Source organism: Sturnira hondurensis, unplaced genomic scaffold (genome assembly GCF_014824575.4).
Source record: "Sturnira hondurensis isolate 20B ecotype Veracruz unplaced genomic scaffold, ASM1482457v3 Scaffold0019835, whole genome shotgun sequence".
Taxonomy (NCBI): domain Eukaryota; kingdom Metazoa; phylum Chordata; class Mammalia; order Chiroptera; family Phyllostomidae; genus Sturnira; species Sturnira hondurensis.
In genome coordinates, this window is record NW_028092466.1 from 2,921,838 (window position 1) to 2,938,778 (window position 16,941).

The 16,941-nt window shown below is 49.3% G+C and overlaps 1 protein-coding gene across 4 annotated transcripts in view; it reads left to right on the forward strand.

The window, feature by feature from the left end:
* The window catches only part of GAS7 (growth arrest specific 7), a 209,908-nt gene that overhangs the window by 114,008 nt on the left and 78,959 nt on the right, over window positions 1–16,941 (forward strand). For 3 of the 4 annotated variants that reach the window (XM_037028282.1, XM_037028284.1, XM_037028283.1), the window contains exon 2: window positions 13,284–13,404. In XM_037028282.1, the coding sequence (XP_036884177.1) occupies window positions 13,284–13,404 (121 nt within the window). Of the gene's footprint in view, window positions 1–8,632; window positions 8,699–13,283; window positions 13,405–16,941 lie in introns of those variants that run through there. The other variant, XM_037028285.1, reaches the window with a different exon arrangement.

Genomic DNA, 16,941 nt, shown 5'->3' on the forward strand with positions numbered 1-16,941 from the left:
TGGGGACCTGGGTCTGCAACCCAGGCATGTGCCCTGACTGGGAATTGAACTGGAAACCCTTTGGTTCACAGGGCAGCACTCAGTCCACTGAGCCACACCAGCCAGGGCCTGGGCTTGAATTCTGATAAGGGCCTGCACCTGGGCCAGGGGAAGGGCTGGTGCTTATTACCTAGGAACCTCTCACAGGCCAGCTGACCTCCTAGGAAAGGTCACTGCAGGGCTTCTCAAAGGTTAGGGTACATCTGAATTGCCTCTAGGGTAGGCCTGGGACCCTGCATTTCTAATGGCTCCTAGAGGTGCCCCTGCTGCCAGTGCAGGGGCTGCTCCTAGAGAGACTACTATGAAGATTCCAGACCGATCAATCACATTCTGACAGAACAGGACCAGCTGCAGAGGGCTAGGGGTGGGGGCAGGTCCATGAGGTTGATGGGAAAGAAGGGGTTAGCCAAGAAGAGGAGCACTAGGGGCATTCAGGGAGCAGGGAAGGTCCTTGGCAAAGCCCTTGGCAGAGCGGGTAGAAAGGCAGATCCTCGGGCATGTGAGTTGTGGGCCGTTGGTGGGGTGTGTCCATGCTTAAGTGGACTGTGTGTTCAGGGTGCGGGTGAGTGGTGAACAGGTGAGCTAGCTGCCAGCAAGCCCAGGACCATTCCACTGGCGCCTGTCTTTGGTGTGGGGTGAATTCTAACTTCAGACACAGGGAAGCTCAGGATGCTAGGGCGGAAACCTGACCGCTGGGCAACTAGAGCTCCACTGAGTGGGGCTCTGGGGAAGGGGCAGGCAGATGCAGGCCACTGGGACTAGGGAACCCCCCACAGCTCACCATGCTGAGAAGTGGAAGCACAGGACTCCTTATGGGGGAAGAGGAGGCAGAATCCCAGGGTTTTGAGGCCTGGGCAGTGTTCCAGGGAGAGTCTGATGCCTCTGAATCTCGTGTCTACACTTGAATGTGACTTCGCCTGGAGACCATCTGGTCCAACTTCCGTATTCTCAAGATGAGGAAATTGAGGCCAACCAGCAGAAATGAAGTGGGTTGCTCAACATCTCACAGCAAGACAATGGAAGCTCAGGCCTGGCGCTCAGGAACCCCAGTTACATCCTGTGCCCACAGAGCGGTGGTAGGTCCCAAACCTCGGTAGCTCCCACCTGTGTCCAGTTTTATATGCACCAGCTGCACTGGGCTGGGAGGAATGGCTCCAGCCCATCAGCCTCAGTCTCCTGCCAGTTAGGACATGTTGGGAACGAGGTGTCCAGTCAGAAGTCTTTGATTGTAGTCACCTGGAGCGCAGGTGTCGGCACTGCACAGGGGCTGCAGTGAGTCTCTGGGAGAGGACTTGCTGCTGTGGTTTTCTTTTGGCACCTGTGTCTTGCAACCTCAAAGCTGGACCAGCTGCATCACAGCCCAAGGCAGGTGGCAGAGGCACCCACCTGTGAACCGGCCTTTCTCTAAAAGGGCCCCCACTCCCCAAGGAAGCCTGCTCTTGTCCCCAGGGCATCTGTGGCCAGCAGCTACTCTCTTGCCCTTGAAGTTCCTGGCAGGATGCTTTGCGTGAGGTACGATGAGCCTGTGACAGCCTGAGCTGGCAACTTTCAACTCCCCCTTCCCTTCACTGCCTTGCCTGTTTTGAATGAAATGGAATGCCTGATAGATTTGCTTACGTGGTTTCCTTCAGAGGCATAACAGCTTTAGAAAAGGGACACAGGGATTGAGCAAAAAGAAAAAAGGACTCATGGACATGGACAGTCGAGTGGCGATTGCTGGGGGGAGGGGGGATTAAGGGGACCCTATACCAAAAGATACCATAAAAATTAAACTTAAAAAAAAGAAAGTGCCAGACACAGGGCACTTTGGGGTTTTATACTTTAATACTAAAAGAAGGCTAAGGAGGGGCTTCACAAGTATATCTTTTTCTCCTTTTTTCCCCGCTTCTGATACTAAGGGTTGACAAAACTCTCTTGCTCTCAGGCTTTTCCCTCTGCAAAGGGGATTTCCCAGTGTTCATCTGGAGGGGCCCTTACCCTGTGCAGAGCTTCCTAGGGAGGTGACCGAACCTCAAATGTCCTTCAGAAGCATCTTTTAAGGAATCTTTTAGTGATAAAACAAGCAAAGAAAATCTAGGGTGTATGTTGAGATTCTTTAGGACGATGGAAAGTACTAAGCTCAAGCCCAGTTTCTTCCTACAACAGATGGGGACACTTCAGCCCTATAGTGGCCTGAACAGTGGCCTGTGGCAAAGAGGGGCCTGAGGGATACTGCCCACACCTTCGTATCTGGGTTTGGGCCTATGTTTAGTGATTCCCAATTGTTGTGAAATTCTTTCACTTTATGGGCCTCTCAGACGCATTTCTTTCCCTGCAGTCGAATCGGACTTGGCTGACTACAAGAAACTGTATATCTAGACCTGAAGAGTTTGAGACTTCTTCCTCTGTAGAGCCCCCAAAAGTTTGGGGAAACATGCTACAAAAAATGAAGTGATGTTTCATGAACATTTATGTCCCCATCAGGAGGCCTTTGTCATTTCTTTGGCTTATGTGGCCGCTGCTTTTGTAAGCTTGCCCTGGTCACTTCAGTGCCTTGGAATTTCCCTCATGGTGGTTTTGATCTCTTATGAAAGACGGTCCTCAGGTGGAGGAACCCCATGTTTGAGGTCTGGCATCCTCTGGTTTCACAGACGAGGAAACGGAGGCCCAGAGAGGCAGCGGGACTCTCTGAAGCAGAGAGTTGTCTGGGGACGCAGCCTGTTTTTGCCTAGGCCTGTGTGCTGCCTGCCGATGCTTCCGTGGAGAAGGTGGCACAACAGAGGGGCCCGTGTTTATCTCCTGGGAAAGGGGGAGGAGGAAAGGGACCAACCTTCCTCAGCAGCCTGTCAGGAAGTTAAGCATTTGAATAAAATGTCTCTATTAATCTGAAGCTGGTGAGCAGAAGCATCGGGTTCTTCTGCTCAGAAGCAGGAACAGGTTCACCGGCCTGCCCTTTATAGCTGTGGAGCACCAAAATCAGGCCTTAAAAATGGGGCAAAACTCAGGGGTTTCCTTTGGGGTTCCCCAAACCTTCCAGACACCCAGGTGAGGAAGTGACCACTGCTTCCCATATTCCAGGAGCACCTGTGGGAACCCCCTTCGCCTGAGTGGCCCTAAACAGCCGTGAGGCCTCTGGGCCCCTGCTCCAAACCTCAGGAAGCAGCAGGAGTGACTGTGATGTATGGTGGCACACTTCTGCTATTTGGCCAGTGCTAAGATTCCCTGAAGAGATGCTGGAGAGTGGGTGTCTCTCAGATCCCTGTCACACTGTTTGGTCCCACTGGGTAGATGTCACCAGCAAAAGCAGCAGCCAACTCAGATACAGAAAGTTTGCCAACATCTACAGTCCTTTGTTTCTTATACTGTCTCCTCTGGAACCCTATTCATTGGCCCTTCAATCTTGTATCTGTAGAGCAGGTGCAACCATAATAAAAATCTCTTTCCGCCAGTGTCAGTAAATTAAGGGCTCAGGCAGGAATGCCTGTGAAGCTGTCGTGGAAGCCGCTTCCCACCTGATGCAGCCCTCTGACCCCTTGCTCCATAGCCCCAGATACGTCAGGTCGTGAAATGGCTTCTGAACCAAGAGGAGCCACCCAACTCATCCTTGAGAAACTTTTCATCAATCCTTGCCCCACTGGAGACCCCATGTTTTCCAGCTTAGAAAGTTTTGGGGGGGCCCTGGCTGGTGTAGCTCAGTGGATTGAGCGCGGGCCTTCGAACTAGAGGATCGCGGTTCGATTCCCAGTCAGGGCACATGCCTGGGTTGCAGGCCGGTTCCCTGCAGGCCAACCCCCAGCAGGGGCCACACAAAAGGCAACCATACATTGATGTTTCTTTCCCTCTCCTTCCCCTCTAAAGATAAATAAATAAATAAAATCTTTTAAAAAAAAGGTTTATTCTAAAAAAAAAAGTTTTTTGGGGAGGGTTGACTTTCTGTATCCTTGCATGGACCACACTGTAATCATGCTCATCAAAATTCCTGGGCAACCAGATCACTCCATTCCTTTTTAGGGTCAGAAAAGAGAGTTTATTGTTCTGTGTCCTCTCCCTGCCCTGTCCTGATAAATAGGCCGAGTAAGTTGATTGGCTTGCAGATGGCTATTCGCGGAGGCTGGGACCCTCCCTTGTCTTCAGGAGATCCACACATCTGTGGTGCTTGAAGGGATTTGGCTTTCATGTCCATGGCTGTCAGGCTTGTGAGTGCTAAGAGAAAAGTCCCCTGGCCCTAACCAGGGACATCACAGTGTAAGGCTTCCTCTAGCAGCTCTGTGGACAGAGGACAACGACAGGGCGGGGTGATGGTGTGGGGAAGTTAGCTGATGCCAGCAGGGAAGAGTATGGCGGATGCTCGCTCGGGGCTGGAGCTGGGGAGCCCAGTGAGTCACCCTCGGGAGCCTATAGGTCCCTTCTGGGGAGGCTTCTCTGGGTGGAGGTCTGGCACAAGCAGTGGCGGGGTTTAAGCCAGTGAGATCATTGCTAGGAATGTGTCCCCACCCACCCATCCATCCACCCACCCACCCTGAGCAGTGAGGCCTGAGGACACTTGGGTTGTACCAGGTTTGGAAGGGTTCTGGGGACATTTGCATTAAAGTATTTAAAGCCTGGTTTGGAAAGTTCCTTTAATGGATTCAAAGAAACAGCTCTGCTAACCAGATCTTTTTGTTTTAATCCCTACCCAAGGCTATGTTTATTTTAGAGAGAAAATAAGGGGGAGAGGAAGGAAGGGAGGGAGGGAGGGAGGAGAGAGAAATATTGATCAGTTGCCTCCTGTACACACCTTGAATGGGAGTGGAACCCGCAACCTTTTGGCATACAGGACAACACTCCAACCAACTGAACCACCCAGTCAGGGCTAACCAGCTCATTTTTAATAAGAGGGGTGATTTCTAATACAACTGGAATGTTTGTCTAAACCTCTGACAAGTCCATTCCATTTACTGAAAAATTCGGCAAACAGAGAAGTGGAAGGAAGAAGGGCATTTTATTGGTAAAAAGCTGGAGGTGAGCCTCATACCCTTGACCCCCTTTTCAGCCAGACATCCCAACCAAAGCATCTCCAGCGAAGCCGAAATGCTCCGAGTCAGGCCAGGAAATAGCCATCTTTGAGTGCGGAGCAGCCTTTGGCTTTGGGAATGCTCCAAAGGCAGTACTAATGACGTCTTCCGGAGCCCTGGGCTCCCACTGAGTTTTCTCTCAGCTGACTAAGTGCTGTGGTCCCTCCCTGTTCACCTAGCAGGGGTGTCCAACCTTTAGGCATCTCTGGGCCACACCGGAAAAAGAAGAGTTGTCTTGAGCCAGACATTAAATATGATGTGACACTTCATCACAAAAAAATCTCATAATGTTTTAAGTAAAGTAATGATTTTGAGTTGGGCCACATTCATGGCCATCCTGGGCCGCATGTGGCCCGTGAGCTGCAGGTCGGACACCCCTAATAAGGAGTTCAGGGCTCAGAACTCCATGTGGAAGATGGTTGCCTCACAACCCCTGGGCACAGCAAAGAGTCTGCGATCTCCAATGACCCTTCCCTTCCGCCATGTTCTCTCTGGCCGGAAACCTGCCTTTCTCCAAGAAAGAGACAAGAGCAGAGGTGGGAGCAGACTTGGCGGGCACCCCATAGCCGTGGCAGGAGGGGGAGGAAGGTGTGTCTTTATTGGGATGGAAGACTAGAGCAGGGTTCTGGGGTTGTTTCTCCTGGGGTCCTCCTTTTTTCTCTCACCTCCCGATCTTTTCCAGTGTTATGTGGAATTTGTGATCCAGGTTATTTCACTTTTTTACACTATATATTGAGAGGAGGGGCTCACACACACTCTGTGACTCGGTTGTTATAATTATTTACACTTTTTCTGAGCTGCTTTCCCATTCAGCCCTGGTCATTTTTACCTTAGATAGTTCCTTCATCTTTGTCTTAATCTTTAAAGTAGTTGGAGTACATCTTTTAAGCACTTGCACTAAGGAGGTCACAGCATGGTACCTTTCTTGATGCCCTGTCTGTAGAGGAAGGTATTCCAATCACATTACCTGTGGAAGACAGTGTGGCCAAACTGGAGGGCCTCACCTTTTTCGCGTAATCTTTTGCAGTAAGGTTGCTGAGAAGTCTGGGAGCAGCTTTATTTCTGCTCCTTGATCTGAGACACCCTCCTCCCACTGAAACAACGATAGGACTTCATCTTCATCTTTGCCGTGTAAATATTGTGTGGCCAAAAAGTTCGTTTGGTTGTTTTGGGGTTTTTTTGTTGTTGTTTTTTTTGTAAGATGGCTCTAATAGCACTTAGTTGCCTTTACTTCATTCAAAACAATTTTGTTAGATTGTATTGCAACAGCTGTCGTATTAGTGTGCATTTAAAAAGAACATCAAAATTGGTAAATTATTGTGTAGCAATTTTAATATCGAAGATGGAAGAAAATATGCAACATTTCCAGCATATTATGCTTTTATTATTTCAAGAAAGGTAAAAAGGCAACTGAAATGAGAAAAAAGATTTGTGCAGTGTGTGGAAAAGGTGCTCTGACTGATTGAATGAGTCTAAAGTAGTTTGTGAAGTTTTGTGCTGGAGGTTCCTCTCTGGACAATGCTCCGTGGTCAGGCAGATCAGTTGAAGTTAATAGCAATCAAATTGAGAAGTTAACAGAGAACAATCAAAGCTATACCACATGGGAGATAGCCAACATACTCAAAATACCCAAATCAATAAAGTTATTGGTGAAAATGAAAAAGATGTCTTTTGTTTTATGGAAAAAACTAAATGGGCTTTTTGGCCAACCCAGTAGCTTGTTAGGGTGTGAGGGCGCACTGGGTTTCTGAGATCCACCTGCCTGAAGCAGGGGCGGACCTCCCCCCCCCCGCCCCACTCCCCCCCCCAGGTTTGTCTTCTTTGGTCCCAGAAGGTCTCCACTCCCCCTCCACAACCTTTGCTTATAGCGTTTTTTTCTGTTATGCTTTTGTTCTCATCTCTTCTGTGGGGACACCTCACACCCATGTCTTGGCTTTCTCTTCTCTCTCTCTCTCTTTCCATTTTTCTCATTTCCTTTGCATTCTGGGAAGAAATTCTTGGATTTATTTTGTACATAACTAATTTTTCTTTGCAATACTAATTTCTATATGCTATTGCAACCAATATGGATGTTCTGTTCCTACCTTTTAAATTTTCCTACAATTTGATAATTTCCCATTCCTTTTTAATATCATTTTGTATTATTTTTCAAACCAATTTGTCACTTTTGAATTAGTTTGTTTTCTTCTTGGTATTTTTTACCTTTCTGCCCCCATTTGAAGTTGCTTAATCGTTTCCTGGAATTTTCCTCCTGTGTATTATCTGAGGTCAGGATTAGAAGTTGGTGCTTTTCCTGAGGCTTCTGGATACTGTTCCTCAATTTGTTTTCTGCCATTAAAGTTATCTTGTCTCCTCTACCTCCTGTATTCAGTGTCTAGCCATCCATTCAGTTAGACCCACTAAGAGCTAGAATTTCTTCACAGGCGGGACACACACATGGCTTGGACTGCCATTCTCTGTCTACTGATTTGGTGAACTAGCTTTTCCAAATATGTTTAAAGGCCAGCTTCTACTAGAATCCCTCCCTCCCTCCCTCCCTCCCACATTCTGGGCGTTATTATGTTGGGACTAAACTAGGAGCAAGAAGGATGTGGCCCTGCCTCCTTCAGTCTCACAGTCTGTCTCTGTTGTGGGGCTGCTTCTCCTCCCTTCGGCCAGGTCTCCAAATTCCGTACCCTTAGAAGAACGTCAAGGTGCTACCGGGGGCCATCCTGTCATTTCTACCTGTAAAACTACATGTGGGGACATATTTCCCAGAATGCACCATGTCATTGCCATAGTCCCCTGCTTCCTCCCCAGCTTTCTATAAGTTGCTCTCTCTGAATGAATCGAAAGGCTTCCATAGACAGAGAGAACCGTACTTTTACCTGTGAGGCAGGAGAGAAGTACTCAATACTCTTGTAGACACAGACCCTCAGGCTGGCAGCAGCCCAGGGGGAGGGGTTCCTGCTTCACGCTTTGTGTCTTAGCTTGTAGCCAGAGGCGATGATCTTTCTGTGGGTAGCTGTCCCAGCTTTGTGCAGGAGTCTCTCCACCAGAAAGCTGTAGAGTGGACATGTCTCCAGTCTCTGGCCCAGCTGGGCCTTGGTCTTCTTGGTGTCTCGCCTGCAGCCCTATCCTTATAATTGGTTGATTCTCTGTGAGTGACAATGGAGGTCACTCCTGGCTGCTGGGTCCAGGATTCCTCAGGGCTTCCAGGGACTGGTTCCAGGGATGAGGCTTTCCAGGCCCACGCAGCCATCCCTTTGCCTGGTTCCTGGTTCCTGGTGTCCAGCTGGCTATGTGGTTGTGGAAGTGGGAACTTGCTGGAGACTTCTGCACGGAGGAGCTTTCAAGCAGTGCCAATCACAGCACTAGGCTCATTAGCAGTCATTGCCATGGCAACAGGGCTGCCAGAAAGTGGCTTGTTAGGCAGACAACTTCAGACCTGTTATATATAGATCTGGGAGTGGGGGTGTGGGGCCGGATGAATATGCATTTCTTTAGAGCTTCTATTGCTTCTGGGTTCGGGGTGTGAGAAGACGCTGCACAGGGGGCTTTAAAACTGTCTGATCTGGCTGCTAAATCAAGTCTCTGACAACCACCCGTTAACATCGGCAGGTAACATTTGCTCACACCTGTAGAAGGTAAGAATCAGGTGCTCCCAGAAACCTCCTGAGAGGGGAGGAGCCCTGGGTTGAACTTGAAGAGTGGGGGAGGCTGTGGGGAGCTGGGTATGGGGTCGGCACTAACCGGAGCCTGCACAGACAAGGCTGTGTCTCTGAAGATCATCCATCCGAAGGCTTTGGGCTATGGGACAGGATTCTTTTCATTAATAAGTAGCCGTGTAGCTAAACAACTATCTTCCTATAAATTGTGTTTATTAAAATTTTATGTTCCCGGTTTTCATTTCAGAAGCAGTGTTATCTCTTAGTTGCTCCCTCTAAAGCTTCGAACTGGTCTCTTCTGAGTGCAGTGAGCATAAGACTCACCTAGGGCACATGTTAGAAGGTGGCTTTCTAGGCTCCAGGTTGTTTGGGTGGTTGGATCAAGGCTCTGGAATCTGCACTTTAACCCGCATACCTGGTGACTGACAGAGTAGCCCAGGAATCACACTTTGAAAACCACTACCACAGGGGGATTTCTGTTAATATCTGAGTGATTTCCCTTTGCTGGCCTGCTCATTTTCCCCCCAGGGAAATCGGTAGCCATTATTAAAAGGACAGTTTCTCCTGTTGTGTTGTTTTAACTAAGGATACAAGGAAGTCAGCCCACTGTGAAGGAACGTGACTGCTTGGATGTGGGTGGTGATATTTTTGCCCATCTCCTGGGAAGGCATGTGTGCTCTTGGAGATGGCGACAGGCAGGAAGATCAGGCCTGAGTTGTCACCCTGCTTGGGTGAGAGCGAGGATGTCAGCTGGTCCAGGTGAAGAAATGGAGTTGACTACGGAGAGCTCAGGGAAGAGGGACTAAGGGTAGCCTGGATTTAGGTAACTGAACAGAGGTATCTAGAACAAAGCTAACATTTTCTAATTTGGTTTTATTTAATTAGCTGTGCACCATGGGGCAAGTTAATGCATTCTCTGAGTTCCAGATCCCTCATCTGAAAATGGGGGAAAATGGCATTTATGAGCCAGGCTTACTGTAAAGATTAGAGACAAGTATGTAAAGCAGCTGACCCAGGCAGGCCCTGTCTACTTACCGACATTTGATGAGTGGTCATTCATCATCGATGGGCAGAAATGGGATCTGCGTGCAGCCATTTCTTGAGTACTTATTAGACTAGGGCCCTGGAGTGGTCTAAAAACCTCTGGAAGAGACAGGGTGAGTATATGCACACACATGCATCCATTTAGGGGGCGGAAGATCCCGTTTAACTTGGATTCTCTGAGGATGGGTTGTTTACTGAAGAAGGGGGCCCAGGGACAGTGACCCTGAGCTTTGCACCCTGGGGGCGGCCCTCTGAGGGAGAGGCAGCATTGTAGAACTCCCAGCAAGCTGTTAGTGGATTCAGCTAAGGATTTCTGAGCTGAGGAAAACACCTTCCTCTCTGCCTCTGACCTTGTTCCTTGTACAGAGGGCCTGTGTCTCCCCTGCTTTTCAGTCCTGTTCCTGTGGGGAAAAGCTGACAAAATGGAAGAGAGAAGCCACAGAACTAAGGAAAGGAAGGGAAGGCTTTAACTTGGAAGCAGACTAATTAGAAAAGTGAGTTTGGCAGAGACCTTCATTATCGGGCACTCGCTTGTGCTGTACCCTCTCAACCGCTGTGGGCAGCTAGCTCTCCCCCGGGCCTGCACCCCCAAGCCCTGAGGCAGGGCTGGTAATGCTGATATCTCTTAAATGAGAACCTGCAGGTTGGGAGGCCCACCTCTGCCTTGTCTACGTCTCTCTAATTTTTTTATTGTGGTAAAATACATCTAACGTACGATTTATCACCAGTGACTTTGACACATTCACAGTTTTGTGCAACCGCCACCAATATCTAGTTCCAAAACATTTTCATCACCCCAAAAAGGAAACCCTGTATCCATCCCTCTCCCCCTAGCCCCTGGTAACCACTAACCTGCTTTCCATGTCTATGGGTTTTCCTATTCTGGACATTTTGTATAAATGGAATCATCCAATATTTGGCCTTTTGTGTCTAGCTTATTTCACATGGCATGATTTCAGGGAACATCTATGTTGTTGCATGTACCAGTACTTCATCCCTTTTGATGGCTGAATAATTTTTGTGTGTGTTTACCCACTCATCAGTTAATGGTCACTTGGGTTGTTTCTACCTCTTGGCTATTGTGGATAATGCTAGAACATGGGTGTACAAGCGTGGGAGCGCTATTTTTGCTTCTCTTGGCTCTGTACCCAGTTGTCTCCACGTCTTGTGACTCCTGACTTGTTTCAGTCCAGCCAACAGGAATAGCTTCTTCCTGGGAGAGGGGACAGGCAAGGAAACTGGCTGCCTTGGGGGATGGAGGCAAAGCACAGTCAGATGGGAGGCAGAGTGGGGGCCCATGGCCGTGTGGGAGGGGGATGTAGAGACCACCTTTGCCACGTTGTCCAAATTAGGAAATTGTCCTGGATGCTCTCCTCCCCTCTTTCTGCACCCCTTGGCCCTTCCTGGCTTCATATCCAAGGGGCCTGCCCTGCAGGCGTCTTCTACAGTGTTCACACGGGTGGGCTCTACGTTTCCCATGTGGGGAGACCTCAAAGAGGTAGCAGGAATGGTACCTCTTCGGACATCAGTGTCCCCAAATGTAAACCAGAGCCTCTCCTGGCCCCATGGGGTCATTTAGATAAATCCCCTGGAGCCATTCTAAATAGAAAAGCACTGTGCGATTGCGGAGATGGGACAGGTGCCGCTGTTACTCCCCAGGTGGGCACAGAGGGTCAGAAGGATCAGTCCACGTGCTCAGCCAGTGCCGCTCAGGAGAGTTCTCCTCGCCACCGGCCTTTTTACCAGAACATAGTAGTCAGTGTCTTAACGTGTTAACCACCTCAGCTGGCCCGTGTTCACCTTTTCAGTCAGGTCATCTTGGAAACAGAAACCTGGGAGGAGTGACCCTTCATGGTGATATTTTAGACACAGTGATGGTGCGGTTGGGGTGAACTTCATGCCACAGCAGGCAGAGGCTGCTTGATGCCTGGTCTCGTCTGGAATCTAGACAGCCCCCTCCCACCAGAAACCCCCAAGCACGGAGCATCGTTGGTGACAGGCACTCTCCTAGAGCCCAATTTCTCATTGCTAATCCCAGTGTCTTCCACAGTTGGGCCAGGACCTTCCTCACTTTGTACATGCAGAAGTAGATGCAGCCAGTGGCGGCATCTCCCTGGGTCACGGGCTACTCAGAGGCTAAGGCAGGATCGAGCCCCGGGCTGGAGGGGCGCGCAGTGCTCCTGCGTCCCCCTCTCCTCTGCAGCCTCTTCTGGCCTTATCAGTCTCTGACCCTTGCTTAGTACCCTTTCACACTTTCCCATTCTCTCCCAGGTAATTTGGACAAGCCCCAGTCCAGTCTTCCCATTTCACATGCTATGACTCGAGCAGAAGCAGCCTGGTTCTAGAATATTTATTTCTTCAGTCAAGCCCTCAATCTGCCTATTTCTACATTGCTCCCATCTCTACACAGCCAAAATGTGTATCTCCTGTATGTGGACTATTTCACATACACTAATATACACTCACACACTGTACTCATCATCAGGCCATTTGTCTTGCATATATTTTGACCATCTTCCAATCTGGGAGAGGCCCAGGTGAGCACACTCAGGTGTGCTTGGGCTCCATGGACACGCTGTGCTGGTGAGAAGACCGCCTGCCCAGGCTGCTCTTCATTCCCCGGCACTGGGCAGTACAGAAGCCAGTCTCTCCTGCTGAATCCAAGAGGCACTGCAGGTTAACAGGCATGGGAGATGGAAGTGTACAGGGCATCAGGAAAGGTTTTTTATTAAATTGTGAAACTTTATAATGAAATACACACAGAGGCCCTGGGGAGGCTGTGTTTCCTCGAAGTCCCTGGAGCAGCTGGGACTGAGCCAGTCCTGCCGAGGGCAGGCAGGGCTCCACAGGACACAGGAGCACACGGCTTCGCAGTGTGCAGAAAGCTGAGCCGTCTGGGAGCCGTGTCTCTGCGGCTCACTTTCAAGCTGTTATCTTAGCTGAGGGCATCAGCGCCTCCCCCTGCAGGAGGGGCAGCAGCCCTCGGAGTTGTTTCCTAGGGGGAAACAGGCAAAAGTCCAGCTCTGTTAACTGACTGGCAGTCTAGGAGAACCCATCCTTTAGGGCACAGGTGGCAAACACAAGGTCCCCAGGCTGAATCCAGCCCTCCACCTTGTTTTATCCAGCCCTCTACCTTGTTTCTGGCCGACAGCAGCACCAAGGTCCTTGCCCCTATTTAAGGAGTAATTACATTTATACAGCTCTAAAATTGCATTCGACCCTTTGAAGGCAACTGTGAGGCTGATGTGGCCCCCAGTGAAAATGACTTTGACACCCCTGCTCTAGGGGATCCTGTCCCTTCTGCTGGGACTCTGAGGAGGCAAGTGTTCTCACACCTCATGCCCTGACAACTGCCAAAATCACTCAAGTGTGGCCTATGACTTCCCTTAGGGAGGCCTGTGGGCCACGCACCCCACAACATCGAGCTATTCCAGGGGGACTTCGTCTGCCTCTGACTTCCTGGTTGAAATGAGTTGCAAAAATACCAAACATGTGTGACCTTTTCTTTCCTCCTCAACAGAAGCCTGGAATGGTCCCCCCTCCGCCCGGAGAGGAGAGCCAGACCGTCGTCCTTCCGCCGGGCTGGCAAAGCTACTTGTCTCCTCAGGGCCGGCGTTACTATGTCAACACAACCACCAATGGTGAGTCCCACTCTGAGAAGCATCCTGCACCAGCCCTGGGCTTCTGTCTCTCTGGAGGGGCAGGTTTTCTTTTCCATCCTCTACCTCTTAGCTTTTAAAGACTTTTTCTTCAGAAATCTACTCCAAATGCTGCTTTTTCTACAGTGCTAGGTGGTAGGGATCTGAGCCTTGACTAGGAAACCTGCCCTTCAGGGTTGGCAACATCCGCAGACCTGTACAGCCGCTCAGGCGTGGTTGTTGAACCCAACTTCATGGCATGAAACTGTGTTTTCTGGATTGGGATTGTGAAAGGTTCTGTGGTCAACAGCTAGTTTAAGTCAAGTTGAACAGGTTTAGCTACTGCATGCTGTCTTGGGATTTAAGGCACTAAATGACAGAGAAGCCCTGACTGGTGTGGCTCAGCTGGCTGGGCATCGTCCCGCAGAGCATCGCGGCTTGATTCCCTGTCAGAGCACATGCATGGGTTGCAGGTTTGGTCCCCAGTTGGAGCACGTGTGAGAGGCAGCTGATGGATGTTTCTCTCACACATCGATGTTCCTTTCCCTCTCTTTCTATCTCCCTTCCCCTCTCCCTAAAAAAATAAATAAAATCTCCCAGTGATACAGACGTTCCCAAATAGGTATTGCAAGTGTGAAGTCTTCCCAAATTCACAGCATCTTTCTCTTGCCTGAATTTTTTCACTGGCTGGTGTTTCTTGGAATGTTCTTTGGGAAATGCTGGGACTACTTATGGATTCAGTATTTTAATGGAAAACACAGGTTCCATGTGCATTTCTGAACTGAGTTCAGACTGCACCTCTGCGCCCCCCGTTATCACGGACTTCCTGGGCCTTCAACACGATGACCCCGGGATCCCAGGCGCTGGCTGCAGGGTGAAGGAGGTGTGGGAGGTCACTACAGCACAGTGGTCAGAGGAGTGTCCCAGGCCTGTGCTGGGCAGGGCAGATCAAAACCAGCTGGTGGCACAGCTCTTGACCTCCATGACTCCCTGAGGAAACTGTCACGATAGATCAAAGGTTAGAAGCACAAAAGTTAGATGTACTAGGAATCAGAGATGTGCGCGCCAAGGCAGTACCTGAAATCTACCTGTTGGCTCAGTCTTGGCTTCTCACGTTCCTTGTCTTATGGCCACCTTGCCCTGTCCAGCAGCACCATTAATGTGATAGATGATTATGAACCTGCCCTTGGTGACCTGGTGACAGAGCCAGATGCTATGAGAGGGACGAAGAGAGACAGCAGCTGGCAGTTGCCACTCGGGTGGCAAGTTTGTTAGTATCCCCTGGCAACCTGGCCTTCCGTGAGCTTGAGAGGGGTGTTCATAGTAACCAGGGTTTCTAGGAAAAGGGAAGTAGAACTATTTCTGACCATTCTAATCTTGAGCTTCCTCAAAACAAATATATGAGCAGCTTTGCACTGTTATCAGACTTTGAAGTTTCAGAAGAAAGTGTTTATGTGCAGTTACCCAAAAAGCAGAAACTGGACCACATGATCCTGAGATCATCAAGAATTTAGGTCCCCGCTCGCTCTGGGTAAAAGTGGCTTCTATAATCACCGTGTGTGTGTGTGTGTGTGTGTGTGTGTGTGTGTGTGTTAAATTAGAGAGCAGCATATTCTCAGTAAAAAACTCAGTGAGTGCAGAAGTATTTAAAATTAAAATCCCTGGTCCAATACCCTCCTAGAACTATTTACCAGACATATTCTTCCAGATATTCCTATTTTCTCATCTTCTAAACATGTGTACAGTTATTCTTTCTGGTAAACTGGAAAATGCTCTCCATGTTGTTTTATAAATTACGTTGACAATGTACTCTGGACATCTCTGTGTACTTGTACATTCCAGCCTAACTCATTTTTAAAGACATCTGTGCAGCAGTCCATTGCTAGTGTACGACGCCATTAGTTTAACCAGCCCCTTTTTCTGAAGGTCCCCTTCATTTAAGTCCCCTGTTGCATTAACTGACAGCGGGTGGCAGCTTTTCTCTGAGGCCCAGGTTTTCGCATGTGCCACTGGGTCAGGGCGTTTTGTGGGCCCTGCGATACAGCAATGTCCGGAGACCCTAGGCTGGAGTTGAGCAGATTCTTTTGGAAAAGGAGCCGGGAGGCCTTGAGACTCATATTTCCCTGTCACAGCGACTCAGCTCTGCCACTGCCATGTGAAAGCAGCCGTGGACAAGACATAAACCAGTGGGCACAGCTCTGTTTCAATAAAGCTTTTTTTAGGGGTACTGACATGTGAATTTCAGATGACTTTTGCATGTCATGAAATGGTCTTTATCAGCCATTTAAAAATGTGAAAGATGCTGTTAGTTTAGGAGTTCACAGGCTGTGTGATAGGCCGTGGAGAGTGAGGCTGCGATTGGGGTTGGGCCACAGGCCGTGATGGTGGCCAGCCTCTGCTCTCATCTCTCTGTCCTCCACAGCAGGACTGGCCCCACTTGCCTTTCCCACCTTCTCTGATGTGCTCCCAGTGACCCTGGCTCCTTGGCCTTGCAGCCTAGACCCATGCCAGTTTCATTCGTTCACTGTTTAATTCATTCTTTGTCTGTTTGATTGAATTCTTCATTCAACAGACCCTTGGTGGGCCTCAGACATGTTCCAGGCAGAGTGTTGGATGCTGGGGATATAATAATAAAGAAGAATCTCGGTCCCTGACTTCAAAGGGCTCTTCTTATAGAGGACATAGAATTTAAATAAATACATATTTGATTATAATTCTGAGCAGGGCTGTGAAGGAAAAGCCCAGGGTGTTTTGAAAGCAAGTTCAGTTTGAGGCCCTGGGAGGTCAGGGGAGGCCTCCTGGAGGAGGAGGTCCCTTCAGCTTAGGTGAGCAGGATGAGGAAGGGGTTGCCTGTGGGAATTGCCTGCCTCCTAGCAAAGAGCTAGTCGTGTTTGGAATGGTTGTATAGACCTTGAACATCATGTTGAGGATTTTGTGCCTTCATCTAAGGGAATGGGAAGCCTGGCTGTCTCTCTGGGTCTTCTCTGGAATCCTTACTTAGACCAGTTTTGTTTGGCTGCTGGGCTGATTTTTAAGGTTTTGAACCTGACTGCCTTTTGTCAGGAAAGTACCTATTCGAACAGCCACTTGCTCTTAACACCCCCACCTTTATCTGACCTCCTGTTGTTTGACTTTGTGTCTCCTCACAACTGGGTTACTGTGTCCCCTCTTCTGCTCCAGCTCATGGATCTCTCCTGCCAGTGAGTCAGGCCAGAGCCATGTACTACTGCCCAGGAAGCAGAGGTCACCAGTGTCCTACTAAAGCCACCATGGGCCACTCCTCTCTTCTTCTTGTCTGCCCACCTTCCCGCCCCCCCCCCAAATAATTCATCTCCCTTAATCCCTAATCACTTCTTTAGTAGAGGGTGCTTGGACACAACAGGTATTCTGTCCTCGTTTTTATAGTGCCTACACATACAACCGGTTTAAAGTACAACTTACGTTTGTGTTACCATGTTCAGGCTAATCTGCTTATGTTCAAATCCACTTAGGACTTTATGTAGGGGGATTGTCACAGTGCTCGGCTAGGCTGTAGGGACA